This window comes from Chionomys nivalis, chromosome 15 (genome assembly GCF_950005125.1).
Source record: "Chionomys nivalis chromosome 15, mChiNiv1.1, whole genome shotgun sequence".
In the NCBI taxonomy this organism is placed as follows: domain Eukaryota; kingdom Metazoa; phylum Chordata; class Mammalia; order Rodentia; family Cricetidae; genus Chionomys; species Chionomys nivalis.
The window spans coordinates 25,238,115-25,256,593 of NC_080100.1; the positions used below are offsets into that span (position 1 = coordinate 25,238,115).

At 37.4% G+C, this 18,479-nt stretch overlaps 1 protein-coding gene across 4 annotated transcripts in view; it reads right to left on the bottom strand.

Moving 5' to 3' along the window:
* The window catches only part of Rictor (RPTOR independent companion of MTOR complex 2), a 96,138-nt gene that overhangs the window by 6,455 nt on the left and 71,204 nt on the right, over positions 1-18,479 (bottom strand). Inside the window, exons 24-35 of one of the 4 annotated variants that reach the window (XM_057789424.1) lie at positions 18,327-18,403; positions 17,144-17,222; positions 15,671-15,780; positions 15,165-15,252; positions 14,350-14,442; positions 13,865-13,971; positions 13,310-13,539; positions 10,474-11,482; positions 10,127-10,198; positions 8,167-8,344; positions 6,675-6,756; positions 5,785-5,904 (exon numbers count right to left, since the gene is read on the bottom strand). In XM_057789424.1, coding sequence (XP_057645407.1) covers positions 5,785-5,904; positions 6,675-6,756; positions 8,167-8,344; positions 10,127-10,198; positions 10,474-11,482; positions 13,310-13,539; positions 13,865-13,971; positions 14,350-14,442; positions 15,165-15,252; positions 15,671-15,780; positions 17,144-17,222; positions 18,327-18,403 — 2,245 coding nt within the window. Of the gene's footprint in view, positions 1-5,784; positions 6,019-6,674; positions 6,757-8,166; positions 8,345-10,126; positions 10,199-10,473; positions 11,483-13,309; positions 13,540-13,864; positions 13,972-14,349; positions 14,443-15,164; positions 15,253-15,670; positions 15,781-17,143; positions 17,223-18,326; positions 18,404-18,479 lie in introns of all 4 variants that reach the window. The other 3 variants (XM_057789421.1, XM_057789425.1, XM_057789423.1) reach the window with 3 other exon arrangements.

The window sequence follows — 18,479 nt, forward strand, 5'->3', positions numbered from 1 at the left end:
AATATGCCATTAAATTTCAAGCAAATATGTAGAACATACTTTATTATCTTCTCTTCTCCCATCCTTTCTACCTCTACCTGAATGCCTCATCCAACAGTAAATGCAATGAAAAGTCTAAAGTCATTTCAGACCTCTTCTTATTTTATTTCCCCTTCTTGTTTTTCTCTGTGTGTACTGCTAAGGGCCCCAGGGTGGGATTTTAAAGTCAACCTAACATCTAAGTGAAAAAGTTTTTTTTGGGTTTAAAATTGTTCTGGGCATGGACCAGCTGTATGATTCAAAGGGTTAAAAAGGTGCTTGCTGCTAAGTCATAGTACCTGAGTTTGACCCCAGGACCCACAGGGAGGAAGGAGAAAACTGACTCCAATTAGTTGTCCTCTGATCTTCAAGTGGGTCCTGTGGCACATGTATATCGGCACACATGTGCATACACGATATACAAACACATGAGCAAATAAAAAAACAATACATTCAAAAAAATCCCTAGGGGTCATCAAAAGAACAAATAATCCAATAAAAAAAAATGAAGTAGAGACCTAAACAGAGAACTCTCAACAGAGGAATCTAAAATGGCTGAAAGACACTTAAGGAAATGTTCAACATCCTTAGTCATCAGAGAAATACAAAACAAAACAACTCTGAGATTCTATCTTACACCTGTAAGAATGGCCAAGATCAAAATCTCTGATGACAACTGGAGAGGTTGTGGGGTAAAGGGAACACTCCTGCATTGCTGGTGGGACTGCAAATTGGTACAACCCCTTTGGATATCAGTATGGTGATTTCTCAGAAAATTAGGAAACAACCTTCCTCAAGACCCAGCTATACCACTTTTGGGTATATACCCAAAGAATGCTCAATCATACCACAAGGACATGTGTTCAACTATGTTCATAGCAGCATTGTTTGTCATAGCCAGAACCTGGAAACAACCTAAATGCCCCTCGACTGAAGAATGGATAAGGAAAATGTGGTACATTTACAAATGGAGTACTACACAGCATAAAAAAATAACATCTTGAAATTTGCAGGCAAATGGATAGATCTAGAAAACACCTTATTGAGTGAGGTAACCCAGAAAGACAAATATCATATGTACTCACTCATAAGTGGCTTTTTTCAACATAAAGCAAAGAAAACCAGCCTATAATTCACAATCCCAGAGAACTTAAACAACAATGAGGACCTTAAGAGAGACATACATGGATCTAATCTACATGGGAAATAGAAAAAGACAAGAGCTCCTGAGTAAACTGGGAGCATGGGGACCATGGGAGAGGGTTGAAGGGAAGGGGAGAGGAAGAGTGGGGAGCAGAGAAAAATGAAAAATGTATAGCTCAATAAAATCAATATAAATAAATACTTTAAAAAAGAAAAAAATCCCTAGGTATTAAAATCAATGATGAAAACAAATATGAAAAAGCTGTTGATCATTCTTTCAGAAAGTAACACTGGGTAGCCTACAAAAAAATCACACAAGCTTAGAACTATAAAACAAAACGAAAATTAGTTAAGCATCTATCCTGCTTATGAAAAAAGAGTAACTCAGACAGAAAAGATAAGCACTCACTAGAAAGTAAGACTTCTAAAAGCTGGCCTGCTTCCCTTTCTTCATTATACACTGATGGAGAGTTACTTTCATTTAATAGAGGTTCAACCTCACCAAATTTGGTTCCCACATAATAAACTTTGTACTACTTTTTATTTCACCGTCAAGCATTTCTTAGATCACTACTTCCATGTCTGCTATGCTAGATACTTTTATGTCAACTTGCTAAGAGCTAAGTCATCTGAAAGGAGAGAACTTCAATTTAAAAAACATGCCTCCAATAAGATTGGGCTTAGGCCAGAACACCAATAGCGCAGGAACTAAGAAATACAATTAATAAATGGGACCTCATGAAACTTAGAAGCTTCTGTAAAGGAAAGAACACCGGCAACAGGACAAAATGGCAGCAGTCTACAGAATGGGAAAAGTTTTTTTTTTTAAAAAAAAAAACAAATACTACATCTGATAGAATACTAATATCGAAAATACATGAAGAACTCAAAAAACAAGACATTAACAAGCCAGATAATCCAATTTAAAAAATGGGGTATAGATCTAAACAGAATTCTCAACAGAAGAGAATGGCTGAGAAACACTTAAGGAGATGTTCAACATCCTTAGCCATCAGGGAACTGTAAATCGAAAACGACTCTGAGATCCTTTTTTTTTGTTTTGTTTTGTTTTTTTGTTTGTTTTTTCGAGACAGGGTTTCTCTGTGGCTTTGGAGCCTGTCCTGGAACTAGCTCTGTAGACCAGGCTGGTCTCGAACTCACAGAGATCCGCCTGCCTCTGCCTCCCGAGTGCTGGGATTAAAGGTGTGCGCCACCATCGCCCGGCCTGAGATCCCATTTTATGCCTTTCAGAATGACTTAGATCAAAAACACAAGTGACAGTTCATGCTGGAGAGGATGCAGACCAAGGGGAACACTCCTCCACTGCTGGTGGGAGTGCAAATCTGTACAGCCACTATGAAAACAAATATGGAGATTCCTCAGGAAATTGGAAATTGATCTGCTTCAAGACCAGTTATACCACTCCAGGGCATATACCCAAAGGATACCCCATCCTACCACAAAGACACTTGCCCAACTCTGTTCACAGCAGCTTTATTTGTAATAAGCACAAACTAGAAACCACCTAGATGTCCCTCAGCCAAAGGATGGATAAAGAAAATATGGTACGTACATTTACACAATGCTTACAAAAACATCATGAAATTTGCAGGAAATCCTCCTGAATGAAGTAAACCAATCCCAAAAAGACAAACACTGCATTATTCACTTATAAGTGGTTATTAGCTGTAAAGTAAAATCATCTAAAATCATCCACAGACTCAGAGAGGCTAAATAACAAGGAATTCCCAAGTGGAGGACACATGGCTCTCCCTGGGAAGGGTAAACAGAATAGATTTCACAGGTGGACTGATTGGGGGAACGGTGGAAGAAGAGTGGGCTTTACCTTCCAACAAGGACAACAGCCCAGTTTTTATGTCAGCCTACCTGGTACTTGAAACCCAGGCCTCTGCTGTTTACATCTGTGCTCTTGCTGGCTGGATGTCCTGGACTTCCTGGCATTTCCTAACCCTCTGTAACTTTGGGAAGAAGGTCAAGTGGACCGAGCTCCGCCTCACGATTCCTCAACACCCTCATTCATACAGCATTGGTCTTTTCACACTTAAAGCATTTAATTCAGAGCTCAGAATCATTTGAAGACCACCTCAGTCAGCCTCCTGACTGTCCTCCAGCTGCAGTCGTACGCACACCTCCAGTCTATGAGTTTCATAGCTGGTTCTCCTACCATTACTTTTTCTTCCCCTTTTCTGCTTTTAGAGAACACAGAAGACACTGGCTGAATATTCAGTATACGCATATATACCACATATTCCCTATCCATTCATCAATTACATATTTGTCTGCACTTCTTGGCTACTGTGAATAGTACTGCAGTTCATTAGGGATGGCATATCTTTGACATATTGATTTCACTTCCTTTATCACTCTTAAGTGATGGGATTGCTGGGCTGTATGGCTAGTTTCATTTTGCTTTTCTGAGACTCTTCCTTATTGCTTTCTTTAGTAGCTGTAGCAATTTACATTCCAAGCAACAATGTGCAAGGATTTTCCTTTTCTTCCTGTCCTTGCCAGCATTTGCCACAATTTGGCATTTTGACAAGTATTCTTGCTATTGTAAGCTGATAGCTCAAGGTGGTTTTGATTTATATGTCCCGAGAAGTCTATTGCACATTTTTATCCTAAATGCTGTTTATTAAATTTTCTTTTCCAGACAGTGTTTCCCCATGTAGCAATGACTGTCTTGACACTCACTCTGTAGATCAAACAGACCTTGAACTCATAGAAATCTGCTTGCGCCTGCCTCCCACATGCTGGGATTAAAGTTGTGTGCAATTAAACCCAGCTTGTATATTAATTTCTTATCAGACATGTAGTTTGTAAGTATTTGCTTAATTTCTGTATGTTCTTTCATTCATTTCTTTTTCTCCATAAAAATGTTTTCTTATAGTTTTGGACACTCTAGCTTTTGTTCCCTAGAGTGTTATTTTAGAGCACGTAGTTAGTGGGTGGCAGGTGGGATTCCGAAAGATCCTCACCCATCTGAAACCGCTGACACATCTTCAGCACTTTCACATTTAAGGTCCATGTGGAGTTGAGACATTTGTTCAGAGTGAGACATCTAATCTTATTTATTTTCTGGAGGATATCCAGTTTCCCTTTATCACAAATACTGCCCTCTCTCCAGCAGGTGATCTTAGCACCTTTGCAGAAGAACAGTGAGCTGAAGATACACAGGTTGGCTTCCAATTCCTCCACTCTGTGCTTTTAGTCTTTGTGTCTCTGCTTACTGCTGACCTCATGCTGCTTGGATTACTACAGCTCTGTAAGGACTGAAGTCAGGTATCTAATTCTGGCTGTGTTCTTTTTGCGGAAGACAGTTTTGGTGGCTGGTCTCCCTGTGCTTTTTCTAACTACAGAGCTCCATACTAAATGATTCACACACTGTTGAGTGAGTAAATGAAAAGTTGAAGGCCCTAAATCATAAACAATATTGCCAACTGACCTAAGATGCCCTCTTTTCTATGGTGTGTAGTACATCTAATATTTTACAAACTCTCAAAAAATAATCAAATAAACATAATTTGCTTAAAAAAATCATAGCATACACAGGCCCTGGGTTCAGAGTGTGAAAAACCTAGTTTAGCAATCTGTCAAATTCAGGTCCATACTGGGACATGGAACCACTGAGAGGATGGATTAGTTTCTAAGCACAACCTCAACCCATTGCAAATCCCAGGAAGCACACTCCTGGCTGGGTGTTTCCTCAGCACCATCAGGTGGCATAGGCTACAAGTTGGGAAGTTATGAAATCCTAGGGAGAACTTCACAAGAGTCATGCAAAGAATCTTGGTCATCACTAGACTTCTGAGGCTAGTCAACTGATATTTAACAAGAAAAGGTATATACACAAACACTTTAAACATTAGTTGAAATCGTTAATATATACACTTTGGTGACTCATATTAAGAAACTGATCATTTGTGTTTAAATCCCTCTCTAATAAATGTATACCAAGAGCCTAATGTACAAGGCAGCAGCTATTGTCAGAGATGTGAAAATGAAGATAGCAGATCACGATCTGAAGGAAGTCACCATGGTAAGCTCAGAAGATGACTGAGTAATGACCACAGTTATAAGAAATCTCTGTACAAAGACAGAGAAAAAAGGAAGGAATTTCCACACTCAGCTTAGAAGTCGGGACACTTCTCAGACATGAGATCTGGGATGAGGCAAACGTTCCAGACAGACTATGTTTGTTTATGTAAGAGCATGGTGTGTGTTGGGGGGGGGGCCACGGGGCGGAAAGAATAAGGGGGAATAGCAAGGAAAATACAACTTCCATTCCCAGCAGTTGTTGAAAACTTCAAGTCAGTCAGGCATGGTCTACCAGCTACAAGAAATGAGAACGATGAAAACCACAGAGCACAAAGAATCTTATATGTTGGGCTACAGAGCCAATAAAGAATTAAAAACAGATTAATTTTAAATAATATATTAAAAGATAAAGGCAGAGAAACAGAATTAGACTAAGAGTGCAACCGGAAGCTGCTAAAGGGCTAGACTATGTCTGAGGTAGTGAGATGGAGTGGGAAGGCCTCATTAGAGGGTTGCTGGGTGGTTTGTGACTGGAGCAGATGCATCTCCAAGGACACTACCACTCACCTGAGTGACTACATATTGAACTTAGCTGGGTACTGGGCTGGAAGCCCAGAATTTCAATGCAGACACAGTAAAGGCAATTGTCATCTGTGTGCTCCTGCAGTCCAGTGTCTTCTGTGCTCTCTAAAAACAGAGAAGCGTCTGAGTGAACGGAGTTCATTATTTCAGTGAGACTCATCTGCTGCCGTAGCAAGTGAAAGGAGTTTTTTACAAGACCGCCAGCTCCAGATGGAAGACCTGCACATTTAAGTAAATAAAAATACAATCCGATAAAGACACCTTTGGGATCTTTTTCATGATGTCTTAAAATAATACTTTTTTAAGATGAAAACTTAGAACTTCTGATGATTCAACATTTAATAGAAAGAGAATAATTTGTTAAAAATTGTAAAGATAACAACAGATAGCAATATACCTTTATTATTTCAATAAAGTTTTTTAAAGACAAACAAAAAACAGGTTATATTGATGTATCATTTTTCAATTAACCCTGATAATTGCCTAAATAAAATCAAGTCTAAGAGGTCTATGTTAAAACAAGATTATAAAACTATTAAATCAACAGTTCATATGCACACATTCACAAATGCAGCAGTTCATAGCACAGATAACAAAATGGCAAATAAGCAACCCCCACCCTTTGTTGATTGTAAGCAGCTGTGCCTCTGGCCCAGGAGACAAGTTTTAACACTCCTCCTGCACTTTAAGAAAAGAAAGAACTATTTTATCAACTGGAGAGGCTGGCCCCTAAAATTGGGAAAACAACTGCGCTTTAATTTTTAGTTGACTAAGTTATTTTGGTTTAGTGTGCCCAACTTTTACTGTTACCTCACTAAAAAGAGAATTCCATTTTTAAGGTAAGGAGTCACAGGAGAACCAAGGGCACACATTACCTCCTGCATCGTGGGAAAACGCTCTCGCACCTCGGTCGTCTGGTGGCACATGCTTTGATTGAAAATAAGGAATATCCTTTATCTAAAATGCATACAAAGTAGGGTCAGTTTCATCATACAAAGAAATTCATCTTATGAATGTTAAGAAAATTGAGGGAAATGCAACAGAAATAGAATAACTGTAGCATACAAATCTATAAGGCAGTTTACTAAAGAAGATTAAAATTAACAAAACATAACCAAGTAACTAGTGTCTTAACCTTATTCTTGTTGAATTAAATGGGTATTCAAGTAATTTAGTGCTTATATAAAATATCTAGGAGCTAGGGATGGTTCAAAGAGAGTGCTTGTTTGCTTGCTTTACAAGCATGAAAACAGTTTCAATCTCTACCATCCACAGAAAAGCTAGCCGTGGCCATGTGTGCATGTGCTTGTAAAACACGGCTGTGAAGGATGGAGACAGGACGACTGCTGGGGCTTGCTGGCTGCCAGCTGAGCTCCAGATTCAATGAGCAATCCTATCTCAAGAGTAAGATGGAGTACATAAGCATCATGCTGATGATCATCCCTGGCTACTGCAGGTGTGTAGACCCAAGCACACACACACCCATACCACACACACTCTACATACATACAAACAAAAATAGGCTGAAGGAATAAAATACTTAGTCATATAAGAAAATATATATTATTCAGTATTATTATAACCCATTAGAAATTGTGTACATAGATATCACATGTGACTGCTTTTTTTTTTTTTTTTTTTTGGTTTTTCGAGACAGGGTTTCTCTGTGGCTTTGGAGCCTGTCCTGGAACTAGCTCTGTAGACCAGGCTGGTCTCGAACTCACAGAGATCCGCCTGCCTCTGCCTCCCGAGTGCTGGGATTAAAGGCGTGCGCCACCATCGCCCTGCCACATGTGACTGCTTTAGGTGAGAAAAAGATCAATGACTAAAAAAGAAAAGTTGTATGAGTCTAAAAGATGATTAGGAATTTACTAAACTACTATAGACTACATATAAATCAAACAATTAGATTACCGTTGGAAAGAGTAATGCTCCAGAGACTGAACAAGAGTCTTTTTTTTTTTTTTTTTTTTTTTTTTTTTCCCGAGACAGGGTTTCTCTGTGGTTTTGGAGCCTGTCCTGGAACTAGCTCTTGTAGACCAGGCTGGTCTCGAACTCACAGAGATTCGCCTGCCTCTGCCTCCCAAGTGCTGGGATTAAAGGGGTGCGCCACCACCGCCCGGCCCTGAACAAGAGTTTTACTCAGAGGAGTGGAATAAGAGTACAGAGCAGCTAAGAACATGCTATTCTCATCTTAATGCATTTTTAGATGAAAAATCACCTCAAAACCTTTATCTTTCCCATAATAAGTATGTCCACTATAAGCTACACATTCTAATAAGCAGTTACAGAACACTAAAAAACAAAACGAACAAAAAACCATCAGGAAGCCAGGTCATAGGAAAACAGTAACAGACTGGATGGTACCTGAAATATATCATTGATGTCTACTGGAAGAGCAAGTCCAATGTAGTCATCGGAACCTCCGTATGTAGCACTGGATACCATGGACCTAACTGAGGAGGATCGCTGCAGGGTATTTTGATTAATAGGACTTAATAAATCTTCTTTATCTAATGATGCATAACTTAAAGCTTTCATAAACCTATAACATCACAAAAAACCTTGAATTAGCTTCTTGATTTGCACTATTAAGAATATTAAAAACAAACAATCCCTAATTTCATACCATCATCAAAGTAGCTAGTCAAACATGAAGCAGTATCATCTTAGTTGGCTGGGAACACATAAGCACTTTAACATTAGCTGCTATTGGCCAATAAATAGGTTACCAAAAGAACAACTGCTATGTTCTGCCAGGTGAAGATGAAAGGGGGGTAATGAGACCACCAATTTGCAGAAGTAGTAAAGGGAACTAGCCTAAGACAGGTGCAGCTCAAAGACTACGTTTGCAGTCAGCAGACTGCAGGACTCGAGTTATACAGCTAAAGCTGTGTCTATTAGCACATGAAAGACTACTCACCAATCTTCTGGGCTAATTAATGCTTGCTTATCAAACAATATTTGTCTAACACAGAAGGTACATATACCATAGTAAAATCCAATTGTTTGTAACTATTACAAGGTACATCTCACAAAACACTAGTCTTTCTTCATAGGGCACCCTTCACAATGATTCCATAACCATGGTAAAAGGACATCTCCATAAAACACATTTCTGTCATACTGATTACCAAGCAAGAGACACATTGTTCACTCTGTATAGGCCTTGCCAAATATACAGAACACTATTCAAAGTCTTACATTATTAAATGGAAAACCAAGTCTTATAAAACATACAAATGTAAATCAAAGGATTATTTCACATAAAACACGTGCTTTTACACATAAAAGAAATGTGCTTTAAATAGTAGCCATTAAGATTATAATAGTAAAAACAATTCCTAATTTCCAAGAGGACTCATATCTGAAATTGATGAATTTTATAAAAGAAGTCAATGTTTTTCAAACCTTACATGGTTATATCTAAACTCTCTAAGAACTACTGGAGTCAGAGGAATTATGGGGGTGTTTCACTTTCCAATTTTATTTCAATCAGCTATAGCTCCATTTTAAACTGTTTTGCTTATTGGGTTTTTATAGAAAACCTTTAAGAAAAAAAATTTTTTTTCTGCTTAGAAAGTAACATTTTAAAGGTTTAAAAGCACGGCTCTAGCATAGCCTCCACCAACTGAGCTTATGGAGGCCCAGACAAGCTAACCCATCAGCTCTGTTGCTTGGGATAGCTCTATACCCATGACTTGCTGACAGGCATGTGGTTCCGTTATGGATTCACAAAGATGACAGATAATGACTTCTAGTTACACCAACCATTACTGTACCGTTTTTTAAAGAGGGGACAAAATTCACTATCTGTTACCAGGATCTTTTTATTAAAAATGTTACTAAAAAATCAGATATGAGACTGATGGGTTATATAAATAACTCTCAATGCTGACAATGAGAATATTCTGCAAACTAGTGTTTACTTTTTAGATACTGGTCTAACTACTCAACACCTAGAAATCTGTTTAAAGGAATATAAATCATTTAAATGAATATAATTCAATGATGAGAAGTCAAACAATAACAACAAAAACAATGCAAGTGGGGAACTTTGCAATGATCAAATTTCAAAGTGTATCATTTTAAAAAACAAACCTAAACTGTATACTGTTAATAGCTCGATATGATCTAAATATAGGATATTTAATATATAAGTGGGACATTTTTTAGCCTTGAGGACCCAGGAATTCATTTAGTGTTTATTAGGTTCCTATTTAATAATTACATGTTCTTAAAAACCAACTAAAATAATTTAACTGAAATTTTCAGTTATTTTAAAAAATAATAAGAGGTCAACTTTTGGAGCTCTAAATTGACCTACCTGAAAAGGTTGTTTGTTATTGTAGGTCTTAAGCTCCTGATTCCCCCGACATGCTTCTTTTTAAAATCGATCCTTGCAGAAGCGAAAAATAAATTAAAAAAAGCTTGTGACTTGTATAACCTTGCAAAACAAGTTTATTTTCAGGGCCTAGTGGAGTTTATCTTCCCCCCTCGCAGCTGCAAGAATCCATTTCAAATCATATCAGGTAACAAGGAGCTCACAGCCTACTGTGGTAAATGGGTCAGTTCTGAGACTTGGCTTCTGTGGTGCTCAATCTGACTAATGTCTTATATGACTATCTGTTAAAATTCAACCACTTTCACTTATTTTAAGTATGTACAGCTCACCTGCTTGGCGTCAGTCTGGATTCAAAACTGTTAGCCTTCATAGTGATGGTATCAGTAAACAGTACGTCTTTTGCTGGGGAGGCCAAAGCTTCGGAGTGCGATAAGGATGGGTGCATTCTTTGCTGTTGTAATCTTTTCAACGTAGCATAGCCAAAGGCATCTCTAGAACTTGTGTAGCTAAAGTTGCAATCTGCTAGACTTTTTATTGTTGCAATGGAGGGCGCTTTAAGAGACTGTGCTCTTCTAGGAAGCGTATGAGAAGAACCTGGTGGCACCAGGGACACTGAGTTTGATTTGGAGAGAGACAGATGGTTAGACTGTGGTGTCAGATAGTGGCTTGTCTTAACTGTTTTAGTACTTACCACAGTACTCATACTTCCACAGTCCGTGTCCATAGTTGTAGGGTCTACACCAACTGTCTCTCGAGAGGGACTGGAGCTCATTGAACTTATGCCACTTGTTGTAGTGTCTGTGTTAAAGCTTTGGCTGCGGATCTTCATATGTGAGCTTGTTGAACTTTCTACAACCAGCCTCTCTCGGCTTGTGTTTTCTCTGTGATTCTCTGTACCAAAACTCTTGGGGAATTTTAAGTCATTCTCTCCAATACTTGGAGTGCTGCCAGTGTCTTCAAGGTGTTTATTCACAACAAAAGAAGTTTCTAGCTGTAATGTTTTCTGTGCTGTGGAGATAGGTGTAAAGTCATCACTGTGATTAAAGTCAACGCTGGGCTCTGTAAGTGTTCTGATTCGCCGGTTGCTTGTCTTATTTTCAGAAGACAGTTTTCCTCCTTTTGGATCACTGCTGCTGCGGTGTTTTTTAGTTGGCAAAGTAAGTGAATTTAAGATACGATGCTTTACAAGTTTGCTAGACGCAAAAAATGGAAATGGATTTTTTTCCTTTAGGGGTCCAGGTCGGTCATAAAATGCTGGCTCAGCATCTTCATTGATGTCAAGGAAGAATGTACTGGTGGAGCTGCTGCCGAACCGGTCATCCTCCAGTATGAACATGCCTGTAATTGGAGAACCAGCTGTCAAAGCATGCAAATATGAAGAATTCATCACAATGCTTAGTGCTAGCCCACCTTTTAAACAGCCATCTGGGGGAACATTAAAGAATAAAAACGCTACCCTAAAGGTCCGAGTTACAATATGAATAAACTAGAAGATTGTGTTAATGTGAGGATCTCTTATTTCTAAAGAAAAACTACAAGACTCATCCTGGTACAGAGTATATGAAGTTTTGATTTTTCAAAATATTCAGGATTAAATTAAAGAGAAAGTAAAAGAAACCAATCCCTTGAGCATGGATGCTCATTCTGGTAGTCCATGGCATGATTGCTTCTTCATATCACAGCAGCAAGAGACATTCATCTTAGAAACAGACTGCTAAACTTTAAATACTGCAGGCTTCCATATCAATAAGTTGTGTATACTAACCAGAAACCAAAAATATTCAAGAAAAGTGCTTAAACACATGTACATATACTTTTCTAGCTGTTATTCCTTAAGCAATTAAGAATAAAATTTACTATTGAGCATTTAGTGAATTTACATATTACACTGGCTTTCTATATCTGTGAACTCTAAGATGTATCTTTTCATATGCAATTTCTCAAAAATCAAGTTTCACCATGTAGTACAGAGTATGGAGTAGTGTAATAGACAATGATTGAGACATGATTTTACACTGCCCAGGCTGGCCTCAAATTTAGTATGTATCCCTGATTAGTCTTGAACTTTCAACAGTCTTCTTGCCTCAGGCTTAAGTAATGAAATTTCAAAGATATACTTGCAGACTCAACTTCTGTCCCTTCCTTTTCTCACAGGTACTGGTGATTGAACACAATAACTCTTATGATTGGCCAAGTTGGCCTTGGCTTTATCCTACAGACTGGACAGGCCTTGAGATTCTCATGCATGAGCCTCCTGAAGAATTAAAATTATAGGCATTGGCAACCAGGGCTAGCCTATCATCACCTTTTCTTTTTCCCTTTCTTTGGTTTTTTGAGACAGGATTTCTCTGAATAACAGCCCTAGTTGTCCTGGGACTTACTCTGTAGACCAGACTGCTATAGAACTCATGAAGATCCACCTGCCTCTGCCCACAAAGTGCTGGGGTCACCACGCCCTGTCTGTATTTATCATCTTAAATCTAAAAAGCATGCCTTAAATTCTGTACAACCATTAGCATTCAACTCTTGAATCATCTGCTTCATGTATCTTTTAACACTTCCACCAATGTCCTTTTCTCCCCCAATTCTGAGGCATAAACCCAGAGCTACACATAAAACAGGAAAGTGCTCTACAACTGAGTTACACATATGGCTCCCACACTCTGTAACATCTAATGAAGATATGACTCTCAGCAAAACACATTCTACTTTAGTTACTTATTCTTAAGAAAAAGAAACAAAGTATTAAGTAAACGAAGGTAGGTAAAATCTAGCTAGATCTGTTTGTTCTGAAAACAAACAGAAGTGGCTTCTCTACAGGACGTATCATCATTTCTGAGTACACAATTCCCAAAAGCTATCCAAAAAGCATGGAAGAGAACTATTAGGTTAGAGACTGTGATATTTGTTGTGAGAAGAGACCCTTTAATAGGGCATCACCACCAAGCCATCATCTTTGAAAACGTAATCTTGGGCCTGTGTGTAGCTACGTGCCTGTACCCCTAGCACTCAGGAGCAGAGGCAGGCAGAGCTAATCATCCTTAGCTATTTAGCAAGTTTCAGGCCACACAAGACTCTGTATCCTGATAGTCCAAAAACTAAGAAGAAAAGAGGAATGTAACAAATACAACAGGTTTATTCCTGTGACTCCATCACAATACTCACTTGATGGTGCGGACTCACTTTCACTGTTATGTCTAGAGCCGGTTGACTCAGAGTTCAAACTGAGCGTGCTTGGGACAGACGAGAGCTCATTGCAGAGCTGTTCCACATCATCTGCAACCACTGGCCACAGATGCTTGCGACTGTGCCTCACAGAATCCCAGCTGTGACATTTCAGAATATCACAGCCTTGCTTGGTTTTAGCTATGAGTCCAAGAACATATACACAGGTCCTGCAGGAAAAAAAAACAAAAACAACATAGTAAAAACAGTTTATAATCCCAAAGTGAGATTTCTTAAATAACCATAAAATAATCTGCTAGATGAATATCTACATTTTCCTTTAGAAGATACTTAAAAATTGTGTCAGTTTGTGGAAAACAACACATTAAATCTAGTGAAGAATAAATAAACCACAATGAAAATCATGTAAATCTCCCTAATAAAAATGATGAAAACAAATGAAGGCAGTACAGTAGGACCCTAGCAGAGCATATTTAAAGTAACAATTATGAATCATGAAAAATACTTTGCCTTACATCTATTTACGTAACATACCCTCTGATGGAAAGAACCTCACACTGTTTTGCAAGTTTTAGTATATCTGGAATCACATTTTCTTCCTGTAGCAAATTAAGCCCCCAATTCGATGAGCCAATATTTCCCTAAAAGAAATAATATCAAATATTTATGACTAATATTTTGAAGAAACTTTAAAAGCTACAAAAAAATAAATTTAAATCCAACTATAAGAGGGGAAGAAAAAAGTCTATGGAAGGAGAAACAAAATCTTAAATAAGGTGTGCTAGGAGTAAGCAAACATGCTGTTTGTCTTAGAAGAAAAACAAAAAGCAAAACATTAATATCTTAATAATCTATTTCTTCAGCATAAGAATAACCTTTAAATTGGTAAGAACAATCCTGGTTTTTGAATATTAATCTAAGAACAAGTTCAAGGTAAAATAATTTTAATTTATTTAGCATTAGTGAGTAAAAAACAAAACCCATACACACTGGAAAAATCAGAAATATTCATTACAAACCAAGGCCCAAAGAGAGGCTTTCAGCTTTTTAATTTCTTCCCATTTATCCAAGTCTGGAGTACGAACATTGTGACAGAGTTCCGTGATAACATTCTAGACAAAGAAAGAAGTGCCACGTAAATAAATAACAATGTATTATGCTTCTAAAGTATTTCCTTATACTTTGTCCAAGTCAACCCAAAGGTTTATTTTGGTCATTTCTACACATTTAGAATTCCAAGAGTGACTTTACATATAGTTTACTTGGGAGCCACTTTAGGGCATAGGTTCTGATTTCATATTCTGGACTTGTAACTAATTTGCATTAAGGTTCAGCTCAAACTCTGATACAAGAAAGAAAGCAACTTAGTTTTTCCATATTTGTGATTGTAATTTCTTCAGTAAATCATGAAGAATACAACCTGAGCCGAAGCTAACTCTACGGAACAAATGAGCTATTCAAAAGCTACTGAACTTGCCCATGCCTTGAATTCCTAATCTATAAGGGATAACAGCACCTGCCTTACAAGGCCTGGTGTGTTAATCAATCTTTTACATATGAAGCACTTAATTTGTTAAACATTTTCTTTGTGTGTGTCTGTGTGTGCATGGGTGCACACGCATGCTACAGCATATTTGTAGCTATCAGTGGAGAACTCATACAAGTTGGATCTTTCCCTCCCACACAGCTCCTGGGGATCAGACAGACAAGCTAGACAACAGAAGTCTTTGTACAAGACAGCTTTTGAAAAATCTTGGCAAACATATTTATTTTAGCACTATTAAGATTTTTCTTTTACTCTTTTAACAACTTATAAAGCATATTATGTTTTTACCTGCACTTCCAGTAAATGGCAGCCTGTTTTATGGTGTACCAGTTGTCCATAAAGGTGTACGGGCAGATAGACATGAGGTCGTTGTAATCTAGTATGATAAAAGATGACTGAGAAAGCTACTAGCAGACTTAAGTAAACAACTAATAATAAGCAGGAAATGATTTCTAACAAAACAATAGAGGTTATGAAACAATGAGGATTCCTCTGAAAAACTAATAGTTTTGTTAGGTCTACCAGTTTATGGGAACAAAGCAGAGCTAAAAAAGCAGACTGTGCTGAGAACATGGAGTGTATATGAGTGGAGTGACACGAAGCATGTTCAGCATGCATGTCTAGCATTGCACAATATACACCACTGGAAAATTGGAGCAAGTACTGCTCTGCAGAGATTTTTCCTGTATCGGTGTACAGAAGTCCTCAAAATTTTCTAAATGACCTATTAAAAGCTGATTTTAAATTTGACATTTGAGAGGTAGTTACACGTGGCCCCACTCACTGGACCATACCTTTGGTTACTCCGACGAACGTAATTATCACCATCAATAGGCTTCCTGTATGTAGTGAGTGCTTCATTAAGTTGTTCCTCAATCAAGTCGACGTATTTTGAATTGTATTCCTGGAAGATAGTATTAAGTCTATATTTTCATGATAACTGTCACTACATTATGTCAGATATTTAGCAAATTTTTGAAGTATAAATATGAGAAAACTAAGTATCTTTACAAGTTTTTAGAAAAAGAAAAACATGGGTCATGAAGGTAAATGTTCTACCCCATCTAAAAGTGTTCTGCCTAATTTTTCCCTCTTTCCAAGTAAGCGAGAAAATAATGTTTTTTTTAATCATACTTGAATTCTTGTTTCCTTGAAAAAGTTGCTATTTTAATAAATGCTGAAGAGTCAGTATAAATTTAAAAAAGAAAACTGGATTATATAATTTCAGTGTTTTTAAATTAAATCCTTTATCTTACTAATTAAGTCAAATCAAAAATAAATTTATTTCATACATACCCTTGGGAAAAAAATTTCACTTCAATGTTTTAGACTGAATATATCATACTGTTATCTCTATTACAAAAGTTTTCCATTTCAGGTTGTCAACAAAAATTGGCACATCCAATTTGGAAGGCAATACAGCAGCATTTACTAAAAATTAAATTCTGATTTTTTGTGGTAATAATAATATTTTTATAATTTAATACAATTTATATACTTTCAGAACTATGAAATACGTATCTTTATATATAACTATATGTAATAATATTGAGCAAGTCCCATTTTTTTAAAAAAATTAGGCTGTACTGGACACAATCTAAATATACAATAATAGCAGGACTGGAACATTACTAAAACAATAAGGTAGTAGCCAGTGAGTTAGTTTTAATGGGGAGAAACAGATGCTGCCAAGTCTGACAGCTAGTTCAGTCTCTAGAGACTACATGGTAAAGGAGATGAATGACTCCTGTGAAGCTATTCTCTGACTTCCACACATGCTTCAGAGCATATGCATGCCGTCCATCCCCTTACAACACACACTACACACAATACACACAGTTTTAAAAAAGAATGAGGTAGATCTAAATACATTGCTCTGGAAAGTTCTTTTAAGATAAAGTATTAAATGAAAAAATTTCAGTTTTATTTACATTTGCAAACTGAATTCATCCCTTTGTATTTTGAATAAAGAATGTGTGTATGTGTGTATGTATGTGTGTATGTATGTATGTATGCATGTATGCTTACAGCTATACACAACCATCGCGGTAATATATTAAACCTCTGAAAGTATAAGCTAGCCCCAACTGAATGCTTTCCTTATAAGAGTTGCTATGGTCATGGTGTCTCTTCATAGCAATAGAAGATAACATGAATGCATTTATTTTTGTTTGTTTTGTAGATAAGGTCTAATGTAGTGTAGATTGGTCTGAATTCCCAAAGGAAAGGGTATACAAATTAAATCTTATTATTTAGTAAGAAGTTACCTTGTGCCATTTTTCCAGTTGCTTTGCTACATAACCCCTTTCATTCAGGTAGGAAAATCCTTTTGGAATGGAGAGAAATCTGCAAATTAGAACAACCATAGCTAAACATCGAGTCTAAAAGAGATCTAAATAACCTATAGAATATGCTGAAGAAACAAACAAGTCTTTGGAATATTCCTGTCTAAGATAAAAAGGTTAACTACAATTTATTAAAATTTCAAACACTAGGACTTCCATTTCTCCCTACATCTGACAGTTATACAAATAAAATCACTAGCGCATTTTTGGAATGGTTTTTAGATAGACAAGCGGAATGGCTACCCTGACTACCACACCTGATGCCTCCTTTCACCTGAAAGGAGACAGATCAGCCATCACCCAAATCTATCACTAGGTCTCAAGCCCACAGCACTGCAACCATGTAATTTGAATGTCTACCAGGTACAGAAAAGTCCATGTTTGCCTTTCTTCTCTAAGAATGCTTTCCTCAAAACTTCTGGGTTTCCCCCAGCATTCTAGGCTTCCTCCCTCTTTCTCTAAAGTTTCACTCCCCACCACATGGCTGCTTATCTGTCAGGCATCTCACTTCCATGCCAGATTACAGTATGGCCTTTTGTCCTTCTCTCCTCCACTGTCTTCCTCTGGGCAGCTGTTGAGGTTTTAGTTTGTCTGCCAGTGGTTTTTTCTCTTTTAAACTTTGACAAAATTTAAAAAAAAAAAGCTTGACCTTCCAGCTTTTTTTTTCTTTTAAAAGATTTTTATTTATTTATTTATTAATTATGTATAGTGTTTTGCTTGCATTCATCCTTGCATGTCAGCAGAGGGCACCATATCTTATTACAGAGGGTTGGACCTACCATGTGGTTGTTAGGAATTGAACTCTGGACCCCTAGGAAAACAGTGCTCTTAACCTTCGAGCCATCTCTCCAGCCCCCCAATTTTTCTCAATTGCAGATAAATTTTCAACGAATTTGCAAAAAGACTGAACCCAATAAAAATAAAAAAAACTTCATGAAAAGCATGAGACAAATACTGAATACAAGCACACAAAACAAGGAACAGCTCAGTTCTAAATTTAAAATAAATTTGTAGTATTTAGTCAGATTTGGATTTAACATTAATATACATGACTGAGAGGGCACAACAAAGAATATCACCACAAGAACATGTACTTAATACTTACCTCAGGAGGAGGAGCAAGCCCTTGTCTCCAAGGTGGGATAAGGCTGGTTTCATCTGAATAAGAGCATGAAGATTGGCCTAAAGGGATGATCATCAAGTTAATAAATACACGAAGACAGCATATGCTCTGTTCTAAAATATTTATGCACACTAC